Consider the following 17896-nt stretch of genomic DNA (forward strand, 5'->3'; position numbering starts at 1 on the left):
AAAGCTGTCACAGGTCAAACCTTATTAGCATGTTGGAAGAAATTCTAACTTTTATACATTCAAAAAATGTTTTTTGATGTTTTAAACACACACACACACACACACTGGCCTCAGCAAAGTCCTTAGTTGACATTGTACCAAATTAGCTGAAATTAAATTGTTCCTTGTCTCCTGCTGCGCTCCCCTAAAACTCACAATACGTTTTAAGGATATTTGACTTTTTAACAAACTATATATGAATTCTTTGTATAAAGAACAATGCTGGTTTGTTTAAAAGTGACTAAAGTAATGAACAATATCGAGAAAACAACATATCGCGATACTTTTTGAGCCAAAGGGGCACCCGTAGACGTCAATTCAGGTTCATTACAAAAGTCACAGATAAATGTCAACACTTTGACATACAAGTGAGAGGCAATATAATAAAAACAAATTTCACGTTACATGTATGGAGACATACCTTTACGGACACTTCTTTCCCGTGGTTGCCGCAGTGAGTCGCTAGCAACAACAGCGAATCAGGCTAACTTTGGCTAGAGGCCGTTCGGAACGATACACTTGAACGCAATGCACTAAAATACAAACTTTGCTACTTGTATTTCTGCTTTAGCAGTCCGTGGAACATCTGTGTAATGGCATTTGCACGAATAAAACACAAGTAGACTACTGCACCGTACAGACCAACACAACGCAGCTGCACACCTTCACCATTTTGACCGACTATCAACACCTGATGCAATCAAGAGTTCCCAACACCGATTAAAATGAGGAAACATTCATTATTCATGTCCGCTACTGATTTTGAAAAAATATTCACTGCTTCTGCATTCTAGGTGAAATATTTAAACAATTCATAGAAGATGTAATACAAATAAATCGATGTAAAAATACTATATATTTTAATTAACTCGTGAATATCTTGACACCAACCACTGAGATGATATAATTCTCGAGAACGTTTTATTCTTTTTAGTAAAACTGTTGTTTTATTCTCAAGTTTTCTCTCTTTTGCTGGAGTTGGCCAGAAATAACACAATATCATAGTTACTTGCTGCACTCTAGTGGTCATAGTGAGAACTGCAGGCTGCAGGAAACAGTTAGACATAATAAGACAAACAGGCACTTCCGGTGATTTTCAAAATAAAAAGCGACAGAAACGAGGCAATCACAAACGACTTACCTCGTCTAAACTTTATGCAATTCTAGGATGCACACAGTGAACTACAGTGTTTGTTGTTTTTTGATGTGCACTAAATGTGTATATCTACATAATTTTAACAGAAAGACTAAAAAAGGAATAAAAAGTCATAATCTTTTGTCTTAGATGTGATTACTTTATTATTATTTTAAAATGCTTTATGTGCAGTGTGATTACAGTAAGTAAAAGCACAAAGGACACTCTTTCCACAGTACTGGGCTCATCCTGTTTTGAAAACACAGCAACGTGATATAATAAGGATGCACAGCTACCAAGATGCCTGACCTCAGTAGTGTACTGGCTTAAAGTAAAAATATTCTTTGGTTAAATTCACTTTGTTCTTCTCTTTATCTGTCAGTGTTCACACATGCCTCATCACCTCTTGCTGTTGTTGAGCTTGGAAAAACCAAAGCATTATGTCAACTCCCACTCCTCCCAGCTCGTTAATGGCTACTTTAAAGAGACTGAAATTCGGCAGGTGCGTCAGCTGATCTGGACAGGTGCTGCCCCCATCTGATGCAGTCGACCCCAGTCTTACAAGAGCTCCATGATACTCCCCATAGTCTTTCAGTACAGCTTCCAGCATGAGGACGTTGCTGTTTTAGACCCCTCTTGAGTTACAACCTGGCTAAAATGCTCCCACACTCCACTCTTCTGTGTGCTCCGTTTGTAGTTTTCCTGAGCACCTCGTCTTGCTTTGTTGCTTTCTACGCACGGGACTGTCGCGCTAATATTACGTAAGCATTGTTTTACTTTACGGCAGGATCAACTTCCCGTTTACGGTAATTAGCCACTTCCTTTCATACCGGCTCTCTGTCGGGTGTTTCATCGGGCTGCGCACAGTTTGGATTAAAAGGCTTGACGGAGCCCCACAGCCACCACGGTAAGATCACAGTTAAGTGTGTACAGATGTACAAAAAGTACGAGTTTTCTCTCGTGGTTTTAGCTAAGTAATAAACATACGCGTGATCGCATGTGTAGCTTTCCACCCAGTTAGCTTAGCATTACTCGCGAGGCCACCTGGCACGATGACTGGCGTTAGCTGTAGCCACAGTTAGCTAACGGAGTTATGCCAGTAAAAATCTACAACACATCAATAAACCTTTTGATGCATTTCGTTTACACGGCGTCACGGTTCCATTACATTAATTCATCAGTACATACATTCGTGTTCCAACAAACGAGCAAGCTGAGGTCAGTGAATGTAAAGCTGTTAGCAAGTTGTTAGCTTGGTGCCAGATGTCACCACTCTGCATATACATATAACATACTTTCAGTCTCACCGAAGAACACTATAAGTAGTATTATCTAAATTATAGTAATGGGCATAAATATACATACATAAATAATGGGCATAGATAGTTTGTTGTGTTCGAGGCAGTGTTAATTTTAGCAGCATTTTCTGATTTAGTTTTTATTTTAGTCTTGTGACTAAAATGTCATTTGATTTTAGTCACATTTTAGTCATTGACATTTTTTAACTTTTAGTCTAGTTTTAGTCGACTAAATATCAAAGAATTTTAGTCGACTAAATCTGCCGTGGATTTAGTCGACTAAAATTCTATGATATATATTTTTTCATGAAATAATTAAGGTTTTATTGTGCAATAAAACAGGCACAGCTTTAACGTTATTTGAAACAAATACCTCTTTATTTAATTGCTACCTTTTCACAAAAGAACAGTGAACAGTGAGCTGCTCTCCCTGAATACACTGTTCAGTCATGACCACCTTCATGAATACTCCATAACTACAGCAAAACACTTCAGTGACAACTTAGAAACAGGTCACATGCTGTAAAACCATCAGCAGCGGTGTCTTCATTTATAGATTTTGTCACGTGTATGAACGGAAGTTAAGATGACTCGTCTGCAAACGTCGCTTCAGGTTTGTTGTGTTTTTACCGCTGATAGTCGCTCCGCACGGTTTGAACCGTCCTGTTTGTCTTGACATCAAACGTGTCCGTGTGTCTGTTCTTCTCCTTTGTTGTGTTACCATGCATGAGGACGCCTTCTTCCAGCATCACGGGGTAACGTCCTTACGCAGAGAGATCACTTCTGATTGGCTCTCTGCCGCCGTCTCTTGATTCGTCCCTCCCTTCCACAAACAAAATTTGCTCTGATTGGATCTCGTCTCCATCAATAATTTCGTCTCGTTTTTATTCGTTGACGAAAGTGTCAATACATTTCGTCTTCGTTTTTGGCACCGTGCGTTAGTTTTTATTTAGTTATCGTCTCATTTTTATCAGCAAAAAAAGGTTGTTAACGAAAACTATGACGAAAATGATTCGTCAACAAAATTAACACTGGTTCGAGGTGTTTCGAACTGATCTTAAGTATGTCATACGGTGTTATCCAGGGGTCTATGATGACTAGCCCACTGCGCAAGCTGATCAGTGCCTATTTCTATTAGTGCATTGCTGAAGAGATCAGTGCTGCTCATTGGCTGAGACCCTGAACCTGTGTGGAAACATCTCTGCAGCTTTAGCCTGTTTACTATCTATGCTCTCTCCACCTGGATGTACAGCTTTTTTTAATTTATAATATTTGCGCTAATGTCTCGTCTTTTCCACTGTGACTGTAGGACATGGCAAAGTTCCACGCCCCTGTGATCCAGGACAATCCTTCTGGATGGGGTCCATGTGCAGTGCCAGAGAAGTTTAAAGATATGCCCTACCAGCCTTTTAGTAAAGGAGACCGTCTGGGAAAGGTTCGTTCCCTCACATAGGTTCTACACTGAAAGAATCCAAGCGCCTTGTGTTATATTTCCTTTACATTTGTATGTGTTGTCTGTTAGGTTGCTGACTGGACAGGAGCAACTTACCAAGACAAAAGATACACAAGTGAGTGAGACAGCAGCTGAAAGTGTGCTGTGTATATTTGTTGGAAAATATAGAGAGAGCATTAGCATAGTCATTTTGTAATTATAAATCCTTTTTATCATCAGATAAGTACTCCTCTCAGTTTGGGGGCGGCAGTCAGTACGCCTATTTCCATGAGGAGGATGAGACTAGCTTCCAGCTGGTGGACACTGCCAAGACTCAGAAAACAGCCTACCAGAGGAACCGCATGAGATTTGCTCAGGTACAGCAGATCAGCGATGAGCAAAATATTTACATGTGGACTGTTTTCAGATGTTCAGTAACAGGATGGTGTTTGTTTACCACAGAGAAACCTGCGCAGAGACAAGGACCGCAGAAACCTGACCCAATTCAACATGCAGACGCTCCCAAAAAGTGCAAAGCAAAAGGAGAGGTGAGGTCCAAAAGAAGTGTCCAGAGCAGATTTTAGAAGCTTCAGTCTAATCTCAGATTTATTTTTCAGGGACCGTATGCGCCTGCAGAAGAAGTTCCAAAAGCAGTTTGGTGTCCGTCAGAAATGGGACCAAAAATCCCAGGTAATTTTTTTTAGTTAAGAGATTTTAATGTTAACACTATGTTTTAATTGAATTAATTTACATTTATTCTTTTTTTTGTTCCCTAAAGGCCCAGCTGAAGCCCAGAGATTCCTCTGTGGAGGTGAGGAGCGACTGGGAGGTGAAGGAGGAGATGGACTTCCCCAGGCTGATGAAGATGAGATACATGGAGGTGGCTGATCCTGTTGACATGTAGGTGAAGCTCAGGTTCAGTTTGTCATTAGAAAGAAAGTGTAGATAATGATGAACTCTTGTTTCCTGCAGTGAGTGCTGTGGTGCTTTGGAGTACTACGATAAGGCATTTGATCGAATCACCACTCGCAATGAAAAGCAGCTAAAAAGCATCAAGAGGATCTTCCACACCGTCACCACCACCGATGATCCCGTCATCCGCAAGGTACAGAGTGTGCTACATCACCAAGTCCCCCAGTCAGTAGTGGTAAAAGTGGCTTTCTTAACACTGTGTTTCATTATCCAGCTTGCTAAGACTCAGGGTAACGTGTTTGCCACTGATGCCATCTTGGCCACCTTGATGTGCTGCACACGCTCAGTCAACTCCTGGGACATCATTGTACAGAGAGTGGGCAACAAGCTGTTCTTCGACAAGAGAGACAACTCTGACTTTGGTGAGGCTCTGAGAAATCCGTTGACATCTCCTTACACAATAGCTTAATACAGGTTTCACATAATGAAAGATGGTATCTGTTGTGTTGCCTGGACACTGGCTGAACAGTCTAATTTGTGCAACTGGCACTGTTCCTGTCAGATTTGCTAACTGTCAGCGAGACTGCCAACGAGCCTCCGCAGGATGAGGGCAACTCCTTCAACTCCCCCCGCAACCTGGCAATGGAGGCCACATACATTAACCACAACTTCAGCCAGCAGTGTTTACGCATGGTAAGGTTATATAACCTTAACTAAGCACATTTTCTGGTCTTGACATACAGTGATTTTCAAATTGTACATTTTAAAGGGCATGTGATCATGTTTCGTTCTCTTTCAGGGCGGAGAGCGACACAAGTTCCCTAATTCCAATCCATTTGTGGAGGAGGACATGGACAAAAGTGAGGTGGCATCTGTAGCCTACAGGTAGATGCTGGATTTTACTAAGACGTGGATATGAAACTAAAGAGCCTTACTGGATGTTACAGCAGATTTCTCACCAGCAGACGGGCTGTCTTTTTCCTTCAGGTACCGTCACTGGAAGCTCGGGGACGATATTGATCTGATCGTCCGCTGTGAGCATGATGGAGTAATGACCGGAGCCAACGGAGAAGTGTCCTTCATCAACATCAAGACCCTCAACGAGTGGGACTCCAGGGTAAGGGGACACAGCACAGGAGACTGATATGCTTTTCACAGAAAGTGTGTTTACCTCAAGCTGAATAGAAGTGTTCTGAAAGTTTTGTGACTTTTGTTTGGACATTAGTATTGTAATGGAGTGGACTGGCGCCAGAAGCTGGACTCTCAGAGAGGAGCTGTTCTCGCCACCGAGCTGAAGAATAATAGCTACAAACTGGCTCGCTGGACCTGCTGTGCCATGCTGGCTGGATCTGAGTACCTCAAACTGGGGTGAGGAGAGAGACTTTGTACATCCATAATTATTTGGATAACATTAATAGTGAGAAACTGTTTATGAGCATGTCAATGTGTGTTCCTCAGGTATGTGTCCCGTTACCACGTGAAGGACTCTGCTCGTCACGTCATCCTGGGCACACAGCAGTTCAAACCCAACGAGTTTGCCAGCCAGATCAACCTGAGCATGGAGAACGCCTGGGGAATCCTCCGCTGTGTCATCGACATCTGCCGCAAGCTGGACGAGGGCAAGTACCTCATCCTCAAGGACCCCAACAAGGTGAGCATCACAGAACAGACTACAGCTAAAAGAGGTGGATGCTGCTGGCAGTTGTTGCAGCTGACGAGTTGATGCTTGTTTCTTTTTTTACAGCAAGTCATCCGGGTGTACAGCCTGCCTGATGGAACCTTCAGCTCTGATGAGGAGGAGGAAGAAGAGGATGATGAAGAAGATGAAGAGGAAGAAGGTGAGACTCGGCAAAATTGTACTATTGGAATCTTTTTTTGTTAGATCTCTAAAACTGTTTTCGTCCTCACCAGATGAAGAGAATTGAAGTGTCGAGTCGGCTTCGGTGACCCAAGCAGCCTTCACCATCAGTAAACCAACACCATTACATTCTCTTTGACATTCAATAAAGACAACAAATTGGACAACTGCTTGTGTGGAGTATTTTTTTCGTTTTATGCTCTCAATCACAAATGCAAAAATGGCCCAGGGTCCTTTTTTGTGATACCTCTTAGCAGCCTCTGTCAAATGTGAGTGAATTCTGCCTCTGAGAACAAGCACAAAGACCTCCTACAGCTGCTCAGGCTGCTCTGCTTATTCCCAGATGAACTTCAGAGACAAATCACCAAGTTTCTCCTCAAAGAGCTGATCGACTCTTTGACTCTGTTCGGCTGTAAAGATGTTCTTCCAGTCACCGATCTGACCTGTAATGAAAACAAAAGCTTACTTTGTCTGAATGTTTCAGCACAGGAGCTGCAGTTCTGTTACCTTTGCGCATGAAGTTTCCACTGATCTTATCTTTTGGCACAAACTCGTAGTTTGCTTTTGAGTCTTTCTTCATGGTCTTAAAAGTGGATTTTTCCACAACTTGGTCGATGGCTGCATCACTCAGGTTTTTCCCTAAGAAACTGCAGATCTTCACTACTGCGCCCCTCAGATCCTGAAGACAAAACAGACCTTTCATCTCTGAACTCACAAAAATGATCCAGATGTTTCAATGATCACACAACTCTCACCAAAATCATGTCCTCATAGGTCAGGAAGAGGATGTTGTACTGGTCTCTCTTTGAATGCCACACCCTGATGTGGTCAAACCAGGAGGATGCTCCAACTGCGTAATAATGTGTGCTGTCACTTGTCCCATGTATTTATCCCATTATCATGCACATAGTGAACTCTAGTAACATGTTATAGGATCCTGATTAAATCATCAGTAAAGTACTAATGTGTTTGGTGAAGCTCACCGTCTCCCTTCAAGTACTCCTCCAAAAAGAGTTCAAAGCTTTTAGGAGTCTCCAGATCGGCACAGACGCTACTGAAGTGGAAATACGAGACAATGTTGTCCTTTGGGTTCCGCATCACATAGATGATCTGATGTAAAAACAAACCATTCACAATTATATATTTTCTTATTTTGGCATTAACAGTGTAGTGATACAGGAAGAACTGAGGTAGAGAGAGGGGGATAGCTTACAAACAAGGTTCTGCCCAGCAGCAGGCTGGAATCAAACCTGGGCTACACCAAACCATGGTTACCTTGAAAACACTTTATACCATTATGCAGTATAATAAATATTTGACTGAAATAAACTTTCTCTAAAAACATTTTGATTGTATTTACCATGCATTGATTTTTTATTTTTCTCACATTTTAAACTTTTCAGTTCACTGTTGAACAAGAAATTCAGGAGCAGAGCATCTGAACTCTGACAACAAGCACTATAAACCAGACAGATGTTGAGAAAGCCTTCCATTGGGGTCAAGACGAGTCATGGAGCGGACAATGTCTACTGTCATGTGCTGAAATCTTGTGCAGAAGCTTGGGAAATAGGTCTTATTGCTTGTTCCTGGACCAGCAGGGTGCGCACTCTCACCTTTTGAGTCACAGCTGAGTTCCTGTACAACAGGCCAACCTGATCTCACAGAAATACGTGACATACACACGGATTGTTGAAACTGAATTACGTGGCACCGACACGAAAAGTAGTGAAATTACGTGCGGGGACCACGGAAAACTGTCTCCATAGAAAGTCAATGCGGGGCATTTTCGTAGGGACACCACGGACATGAGCACCAATAGAAATGAATGAGCCGATTTGATTACAGTCATGTCGCTCTGACAATTCACGCATTTCTCTAAGCGATTTGGCCCGCCCCTTAATAAACATTTTTAGGAAACGATCACTATTATATTATTATTTAACACAAACGAACCGGCCCAACACGACCATCTATGTCGACATACACGTTTATTTGATCGATAAGAAGTTTTTTTTCTAGTGCAACGGTGCTTGATATGATTGTGTGCGACAGCATTTCCTCATGAAATGACGGGAAATGGGGCGTGTAGAAGTAACGTGGAGACATTTGTTGAAGTGAGCATGTGGTTATTTCATTTTTGAGAACGACTGGATTGAAAGACGGCGTAAGCTAACGTCGGTTAGCGGTTGCTCTGGACGGAAGCGTCGTCACGTTGCCACGGTAATGCAACTTGCGGACCCGCTCGTGGTGACGTAAATTGCCTACGACAACGCATGCATTTTACTAAGCGATTTCACCTAAATAAAGGTTTATTTTTTTTCTTGGTTCCCTCGTTTAATGTATACTTCATCTCCAAAATCTTCCACATATTTATCCGTGTCAATCTTTTGCCTGGTGCACGTTTGTTCATATTGTTTTCTAAGTATTCATATTTAAATTGCACTTCATATTGGTAGTAATCACGACGGTAAACATATTAATATTATGGTGTATAGTATTTAGATAATATAATACAATAGTATTAATATCTGCAAAGTTTGGAAGAAGACTATCGGTATAAACCATATATGGTTTCCACGGCAACGGACGTCACGTGTCGTCTCATCAAGCTGTCCTTCATTTGGCGGCTACTTGCCAACTATTTGCTAGGCTATATGCTACATGCTAACGTTAACTGTCACATCAAGACAGCAGATTGACATCACCGTCAGCTAAATGACGGCTGTTTGCATGGTGGCATCTCCACCACCAACATCTGTTCAACTTGTCGTTATTCTGCTTTAACACATGAACTTTGAAGACAAAGTGTTCACTGCCCATGTTCACATTTTCAGTATGTTCACAGTTGTTATAATGACTTTAATGTATATGGCTGATCACTTGCACCCCACCATGTTTGTTATAATCTTTTCCGTCTCTGCAGCCAGCCTGATTTCAGTCCAATCTACTCTCCATCTTAGATCTACAGCCACGTCAAAATACTTCATATGATCTAATAAAATACAACAGTTACACAAAGAAATCCAACCAGTGTCATGTGATTATAGTTTTTTCATCTAAGCATGTTAAAAGCCAGGTTAGGCCTCAAGCTACTGTGTGTGCTGCAGCAGTTCAGACTAATCAGTTCCTTTTAAGGAACTACTGGCTGCATGGGCCTTTTTAGGAGTGACTTATATAAGTAACTTAACTCAAAAGCCAGATTCTGCATTTTCATAGGTTTTGTCAGTTTCAGGTCAAATCAGGGGATTGACCTGTGGAACACAGGGCCCCAAGCTGCACTATGGGAAGATGGCTCTGACCCAATAAGCAATACTACAGGTCACACATGAGAGTTGTTGAACTGCCTATGCCTTTCTACCAGACCACAATCAGTGTCAGTAAAACATAACATCTGATGTAAAAGAGGGTTACATGGCATTAGTAAGGAAAGCATGTCATTGTGACCATTTGCATGATAACCTAAGTTATAAGTTACTTATATAAGTCACTCCTAAAAAGGCCCATGCAGCCAGTAGCTCCTCAAAAGGAACTGATTAGTCTGAACTGCTGCTAGCACACACAGTAGCTTGAGGCCTAACCTGGCTTTTAACATCAGAATCAGAATCGTGTTTTATTGCCATGTAAGTGAAGAGGATTCACATTACTAGGAATTTGCCTTAGTGATTGGTGCATACATAAAACATATAATAATTAACATGAAATAAGATAAAACTAAGATAACAATTAGGTAAATAAGATAAGGTCAAGTAAACAAGGTAAACAATGTAAACTAAAAGTAAGGTGAACACTTTGTCTTCAAAGTTCATGTGTTAAAGCAGAAATGTGCTCCTAGTGTGCAGCTATTTGCATGTTATTGACAACTCACTGACAATAACGACAAGTTGAACAGATGTTGGTGGTGGAGATGCCACCATGCAAACAGCCGTCATTTAGCTGGCGGTGATGTCAATCTGCTGTCTTGATGTGACAGTTAACGTTAGCATGTAGCATATAGCCTCGCAAATAGTTGGCAAGTAGCCACCAAATAAATGACAGCTTGATGAGGCGACACGTGACGTCCGTTGCCGTGGAAACCATATATGGTTTATACCGATAGTCTTCTTCAAAACTTTGCAGATATAAATACTATTGTATTATAATATTATCTAAATACTATATATTAATATGTTTACGTTGTGATTACTACCAATATGAAGTGCAATTTAAATATTAATACACAACTAGAAAACAATATGAACAAACGTGCACCAGGCAAAAGATTGACACGGATAAATATGTGGAAGATTCTCCACGTTACTTCACTACTTTTCGTGTCGGTGCCATGAATTCAGTGTTAACAATCCGTGTGTATGTCACGTATTTCTGTGAGATCAGGTTGAACAGGCAGTTGTAGCAAATACAGACCCTTTAAAAAAAATAGAATATCAAGGAAAAGTTCATTAATTTTCATAATTACATTCAATAAGTTAAACTTTCATAGATTGTAGATTCAAAGCCCACAGTTTAAACGATTTCAAGTATTTATTTGTTTACCTATTTTGGGCTCCCACTTCATAAAACCTACGAAACCAGGAATTAAAAAAATTAGAATAATGTAAAGATATCAGCCCAAATTATGCAGGCCATGGACGTTTTAAACTGAAAGTCACACACTAATCATCTACTGAACTCAAAGCACTTCCACAGATTTCCCCAGGTGTTATTTAATTACTTCAGTTCAATATGGGGAAGACTGCCAACTTGACAACTGGCCAGAAGACCATCATTGATACCCTCCATAGGATGGTAAGGAGGCTGGCTGTTTACAAAGTGCCGTGTCCATGCATATCAATGGAAAGTCTAGTGGAAGGGCAAAATGTGGCAGGAGAACATGCACCAGCACAAGAGATGACTGTGGGCTTCAGCGGATTATCAAACAGGATTCTCTCAGAGAGTACCAGAAAGAGTGGAATGAGGCAGGAGTCACCACAGTCAAACACCACCACATTCAGACACATCAAGGAGATGGGCTACAACCAAGGAGAAGAAGGACTGGACTGTTGGCCAGTGGCCAAGATCCTCTTTTCAGACGAAAGTAAAGTGTGCCTTTCCTTCGGAAATCAAGGTCCAAGGGTTTGGAGGAAAACAGGTGAGGAACACAACCCAAGCTACTTGAGTGAAGTGTGAAAAATCCACAGTCAGTGATGATTTAGGGTGCAATGTCCATTGCAGTTGTTGGTAAACTCTGCTTTCTCAAATCCAGGCTCACCGCAAAAGCCAGTCAACTCGCCAGACCTAAACCCCATTGAAAATCTCTGGGGTACTCTTAAGGGGAAAATTAGGGACACCAGACCCAAAATCAAAAAAGAGCTGACATCAAGCATCAAGGACATTTGGGCTTCCATAACGCCCAAGCAATGCCACAAGCTGATTGCCTCAATGGCACTGATTAAGGCAAAGGGATTCCCAACCAAGTATTGACATATCACTTAGACATTACCATATTTTGATTGATTTGATGTGATCCTAATTTCTTTCTTTTTTCTGCAAAAACTGAGAAGTAAATGCTGATTTCTTTACAGTATTCTAATTCCTGTTTTGTGGGTTTTATGAGCTGGGAGCCAAAATTCTATAAAATTAAACAAATAAATACTTGAAATCGTTTTAAATGTGGGCTCTGAATCTATAATCTATGAAAATTTAACTTTTTCAATGGAATTATGGAAATTAATGAACTTTTCCTTGATATTCTAATTTTTTGGAAAGGGTCTGTAGATGGCTACATTTACAGTGATGACTCCCATCCTTTTTCTTGTCAACATCAGCTGCCTCCCTCTGGTACAAGGTTTAAAACCCCAGGCTGTAGAATAAGTCTCTACAGAAACATCTTTGTTCCAGCAGTAACTCTGTTTCATGATCACACCTAGCCTATGGAAGTCTGTTTATTTTCCCTGTATGTCTTTCTGAGTTCTGCCTTTAATCAGCTCCTTGGAAAACTTTGTCTCTATAATTTGTTTACCTGTATAGTGACAATTGTGGATGCCCCCTCTGTTTAAACCACACAAAACAACCAACCTGTAGGTATTACTATAAGTCACATCAACCTTAAAATGATGTCATTTGAGACTTTGTAAAACTACATTTATAAACATGTGCTATTCTTGCAGGTCTGAACTTCTGTATACTGACCTTTGCCTTCTTGTCCTTCAGTCCTGGAGGCATTAGAGCTGGGGTGAGGTGTGAGGCAAAGAGCCGTGGAGATGGTCTCAGAGCGTAGTCTTCTCGACCCTCTGTGTACTCCAGCCAGGGCATCTGCTCCAAGTTGTTTGGATATTCATTCAGACCTCCACCCAGCCCACAGATGGAGATGACGATCTGCTGAGTCCATATGGTGCCTGTTAGTACAGAGAGTTATAAGACAGACAGGACAACACTGTAAAGAACACAATGGGAGTTTTCCCTCACTTACCTGACTTTGGATAAGTGACCAGGAAGATGTCGCTGTCTCTTATTTCAAAGTTCTGGAGAGAATCGATGTGCTCAGCCGTTGTCAGCCCGCTGGCAAAGGTGTAGTTTTTATACCTGCAAAGATGATCAGTGATCTGCTCCATGTTAGCTCAATCACACAGACCGGTAAATAAAGAGAAAGCGACGTCACAGGTGCAGCAGGTGGACTCTGGACTTTGTGCATATCACTGGCTGAATCACTGTGTACCAGCCTTTATGTGGGGAAACCCTGCCACCAGCATCGAGTCTGAAATACAACAGTAACTGCAGATACAAAGCAAAACAAGATTTATGAGTAAGAAACTGCAGCACTGCCACTATTTGAAGTGCAGGCAGAAAGTTTGTATGTGTTTAAACTGCAGAAGAAAAATAAAAGAGTCGAATCTTTCTGTTTAACTGATATAAACTAGCTGAGCAAGCGAGTAGAGAGTGAATTTTACAACTAGAGCACATGAGCATTCAGATGCTGCTGCTTAAATACAGCAGGGTTATTGTGCAAGCTCTAAAGTAAACAAAATATGAACTGTTGGCATCAGATAACTTCACAAGTAAACAGTTATCCGATAGTAACTGTTGTTATGGAGGAAAATGTACATTGCACAAGAGTCTTCATTAACTGGGTTCAGTATAGTAAGTGCACCATTGTAGTTTCTGCAGGTCTGAAACAAAACAACAAATCTCCTTGCACTGCAGATGGGGTTAATCATTGGTATTTTAAAAAGGTTATAGGGCAGAGTCAGCTATCTTAATCTTAAGGCTCGAGCACCGAGTGGTGCGAAGGCCCTATTGCAATCATTGTTTTTTTTTTATTATTTATTTTGAATGTACTGTATTATACGTGTGACTATAGATAACAAATAAAGGTGAAAGGCAGGTCTGATATTGAGATTTTAATCTGAATCCAGAAAAAACAAAATTATGGTAAAACACATTAAAACACATCAGTTTCTAGGTAGCATTTTTATCCTTCAAATTCATCTTAATAATAAAATGATATATACTAATATATACTGCATTAAATACAGAAACAAGCATGATTACGTTTTTTAAACTCCTTTTTTTTAGATTTCTAAGATTAAAGTCCAATTTAAAAAATATATATTTTTATAGCAGCCTTATTTTCTCAAATGTTTTTTGTAGCGCATACACCTTTATTAAGCAGACAAACAGAACAAAGATATTCATGCAGAAAATAGAGAAATAATAAAAAGGTAACCTTTAAAATTAACTCCAAACATGAGAGCACATCAGTTAACAGTGCAGCCCTGTCTAAGGCAAAATGAGAGTTTTGTGTAGTGCCATGTGATAATAAACGGAGATCCAAAGGGGAGGATGGAAACACACACACAGGAACACGCCATGGATAAACGGACGGACTAACAAGAACAAAGGGGAGCACAGGACTTAAATACAGAAGGGTAACAAGACACAGGTGAGACACATCAGGGCGGGGCGAGCCATCCTAAAGGCGGGAAACACAAGGAAGTAAAACACACAGGAACACAGGGGGAAACATGGACTTTCAAAATAAAACAGGACACACAAGACAACTGCAAACACACAGACAACCCTGCTATACCACTGAGCCACTGCTGCCCACAACCAAACCAAAAAGTCAAAATTAATCATGAACAAATAAATATAATAATTAAAAATAAAACTGTGATAAAAAAGTATTGAATTATTAATCTCACAGGCAGCTGAAGGCTCCTCCACATTTGCAGCTTTCTTCTGGTTGTTGACAGTTTCCTCTAGCAAGCGGCGCTGTTTCTCCCACTGACGCTTTATTTACCACTGTGTACCTGATTGCCTTATAGCTTATAGTCGACAGAAAACAAAATTTTGCATTACCAACAGTGATTTTTATTTTACTGTCACATCACAATCATTGAATTAACGACAGAGGTTACCTGTAACTGTCACATAAATATGTTTAGTGAAAGATTTTGAAGTTTATGTTAAATGTGTTAAAACATAAGAAGAAGAAATAATTATTTAGTTAAAATGAACTACTGTTTAATTTTCTTCTTTATTTGAATGTTTATTTACAAAGCAAAAAAGCAGATGTCACATAGCCGGAAGTTAATTTGCACCAAGGAATTATGGGTATGCTAACATGAATGCAATGTGATGCACGTTCTGAGAGAAAGCAAATTCTACATGTGGTTCGACAGGCACACACGGTAAATGTTTATTTTATTTGTTGTGCACGTTATTTTCTGTCAGTATCTTTGTGTTACATGTTTATGACAAATTCATTGTGTAGCTATTTGCTAGATGCCAACGAGCTTTGGACTTCTAACTATGGACATTTTCATTTGGAATTAACATGAACTGCAGAGCAGTTTGTTTATTGTTTGTATTTTATTTAATAGTTTTCACGGTGTCACAGACGGTGTCGGGTGTTTTGAGGAGAGTGGAATAAAACCCCTAAAAAGACATCTGTACGATGCGTGGCCAATATTTATTCGAACCAGTGTAGCTACATTACCTTTTACTGCTGTTGGATTGGATGCAGCCCTCTATACTCTCCTTCAACTCAGGGACTGTTACTTTGAAAAAACCATCTGGTTTGATTCCCTAAAGGCTGTTCCATACTCCGTGAGACAAAGAGCAGAGAACGCGCTCCACGGGTGGTAAGAGATTAAAAAAAAGGTCTTTTCCACACTGAGGTACCATACTCCGCGAGACGTGTGTGTGCAGAACTCCTCATACGTCACACACCAAAAAGGAACAACATCACACACAGCCCACCTCCAGTGTTTGTGAACAGAGGAAGGTACAGCAGCTGACGTTATGGATTTTGCAGCTTTGTTAAGGGAGATGGACGAGGAGGCGAACATGCATAAAGAGGAAGAAGAAGAAGAGGAGTTGTTGCTGCTATTCACGGAGACTGCGAGAAAAAGGCAACGTAGATGGCACGTCCGGCCACTCAATGCAACGAGAATCGAGCAGGGAGAGTACAGAGTCCTGGTGCAACAGATGCGGGAGATATATTAGCTTATATATTAGCTTCTGGGAGCTCACAGGCCAGTGTCGCTGCCAGCTACAAATTGGGACTGACAACAGTTTGTAATATTGTTTCCGAAGTGACCAAGGCCATCTGGCTTGCCCTGCAGAACGAGTTTGTGGCTTTTCCATCACCGGCACAGATGGCATAGCTGTGGACTTTTGGAGGCTGTGGAATTTTCCTAATTGTGTTGGGGCTATAGATGGAAAACACGTGAAAATCAAAGCACCACCAAGAGCAGGAAGTGACTACTTTAATTACAAAGGTCAGCACTCCATTGTTTTGTTGGCTGTGTGTGACGCGCGATATAGATTTACCATGGTCGACGTGGGTGCCTATGGCAAAGAGAGAGATGGAGGAGTTTTTGATCAGAGCAACTTTGGGTCCGCTCTCAAGAATGGCCAGCTTCCTTTACCACCACCTGCTTGTCCTCCCGGCACGACCATCAAGACTCCACAGGTTCCTGCTTGTGAACCTCTCGCGTCCCTTTCCAGGTATGTGTCTCTCTATGCAGTAAATGAAACGTGATAGTAACGGTAAACAATAATCGCTGATTATAATCTTTGTGTATCTGCTTAGATCGCAACCTTACGATGAAGGAGCGGATCTACAATTACCGCCACTGCCATGCCCGGCGAGTTATTGAAATGCATTTTGCATCCTAGCAGCAAGATGGAGAATACTTGGTCGGCGGATGGAGTGCCAGCCTGATAAGGCCGGGGATATTGTCAAGGCCAGTGTTGCCCTCCACAACTACCTTGCCTGCACAGACGCAGCAAATGCTCCAGCAGTGAGATACCTCCCGGCAAACTTTGCCGACTCGACTTCTGCTAATGGGGAGATGCTGCGGGGAGAGTGGAGGAGACAGGTGGAAGCAGACTGCAATCTCCAGGACACAGGGAGACTGTCAGGAGCCAGAGCATCCCGGGCAGCCCAAACTATAAGGAAAGACTTTACTGAGTTTTTTAACACACCACAAGGACTTGTGCCATGGCAAGAGGGCATTATACAGAGAGGGTGCCTGCAACAGCGTGAGATGTCCAGTGATGTGTTGTGAAAATGTACCATCAAAAGTAACAATAGCAAAGATTCACAGTTTGTGCTAATGTTTATGACCACATTTGCACATCTACTGTGTTCCAATGTTGCTAATCATGTAAATTGTGTAGCCTACAGATGTTGTTAATGACCCTATTATGCCCGGGTATATAGGAGTATAAAGTGCCCATATAGACTGATAATAGACGGTCACCATCTGGTATGTGTGAATGGCTGTCTGGAGTTATTGGTGACAAATCACCCTGACTAGCCTTTCTTTCTTTAATTGCTCATCATGCAAAACCAGTATGGTCTTATAAAATGCAAAGATGCACTTTGGTACTGAAAACACACATTTATTCATAAAAAATGGGGGGGCATACAGAGACTACCAGCACACATGAATGATAACATTCTAAATTGCAGCATTGTCTTGTTCAACCTCTAGCTCAGTTTCATACATGAGGTTCTGCAACTGCTTCTTGAATTTCCTGAGCGCATGTGGTGGCAGTGTCCTCATAAAATTGGCAACATGAAGCACATATCTGCCACAGGGGTCCGTCAACTGCTGTGTGGTGTCACTTCTCATCTGTCCCGCCTGCAGCATCACTTCTTCCTTTTCTGCCCTTCTTTTATCCAGGATTGCAAGAGCACCTTCAAAATCCAGACACGACTGGTTGACTCGCTT

At 41.3% G+C, this 17896-nt stretch overlaps 3 protein-coding genes across 3 annotated transcripts; 2 read left to right on the plus strand and 1 right to left on the minus strand.

Annotated features, from left to right (window-relative positions):
• The first annotated feature begins 1925 nt into the window (after positions 1–1925).
• On the plus strand, positions 1926–6841 carry eif3d (eukaryotic translation initiation factor 3, subunit D). The gene is made up of 16 exons (XM_028411654.1): positions 1926–2081; positions 3782–3907; positions 3995–4040; positions 4145–4281; positions 4367–4452; positions 4522–4594; positions 4683–4804; positions 4877–5009; positions 5091–5238; positions 5379–5509; positions 5616–5701; positions 5804–5933; positions 6042–6184; positions 6275–6467; positions 6561–6654; positions 6728–6841. Exons 2-16 carry the CDS (start codon positions 3785–3787, stop codon positions 6739–6741), a joined length of 1659 nt encoding a protein of 552 aa, XP_028267455.1. The 5' UTR covers positions 1926–2081; positions 3782–3784; the 3' UTR covers positions 6742–6841.
• Positions 6842–6845: 4 nt separating this feature from the next.
• Positions 6846–13306, minus strand: sult3st1 (sulfotransferase family 3, cytosolic sulfotransferase 1). The gene is made up of 6 exons (XM_028411655.1): positions 13123–13306; positions 12843–13048; positions 7658–7784; positions 7430–7524; positions 7182–7353; positions 6846–7117 (listed from the first exon to the last, which is right to left on the minus strand). Exons 1-6 carry the CDS (start codon positions 13262–13264, stop codon positions 7008–7010), a joined length of 852 nt encoding a protein of 283 aa, XP_028267456.1. The 5' UTR covers positions 13265–13306; the 3' UTR covers positions 6846–7007.
• On the plus strand, positions 10877–12889 carry LOC114439606 (uncharacterized). The gene is made up of 2 exons (XM_028411656.1): positions 10877–11802; positions 11917–12889. The coding sequence occupies exons 1-2, from the start codon at positions 11397–11399 to the stop codon at positions 12132–12134; spliced, it is 624 nt and encodes a 207-aa protein (XP_028267457.1). The 5' UTR covers positions 10877–11396; the 3' UTR covers positions 12135–12889.
• Positions 13307–17896: the final 4590 nt, after the last annotated feature.

Source organism: Parambassis ranga, chromosome 8 (genome assembly GCF_900634625.1).
Source record: "Parambassis ranga chromosome 8, fParRan2.1, whole genome shotgun sequence".
In the NCBI taxonomy this organism is placed as follows: Eukaryota; Metazoa; Chordata; class Actinopteri; family Ambassidae; genus Parambassis; species Parambassis ranga.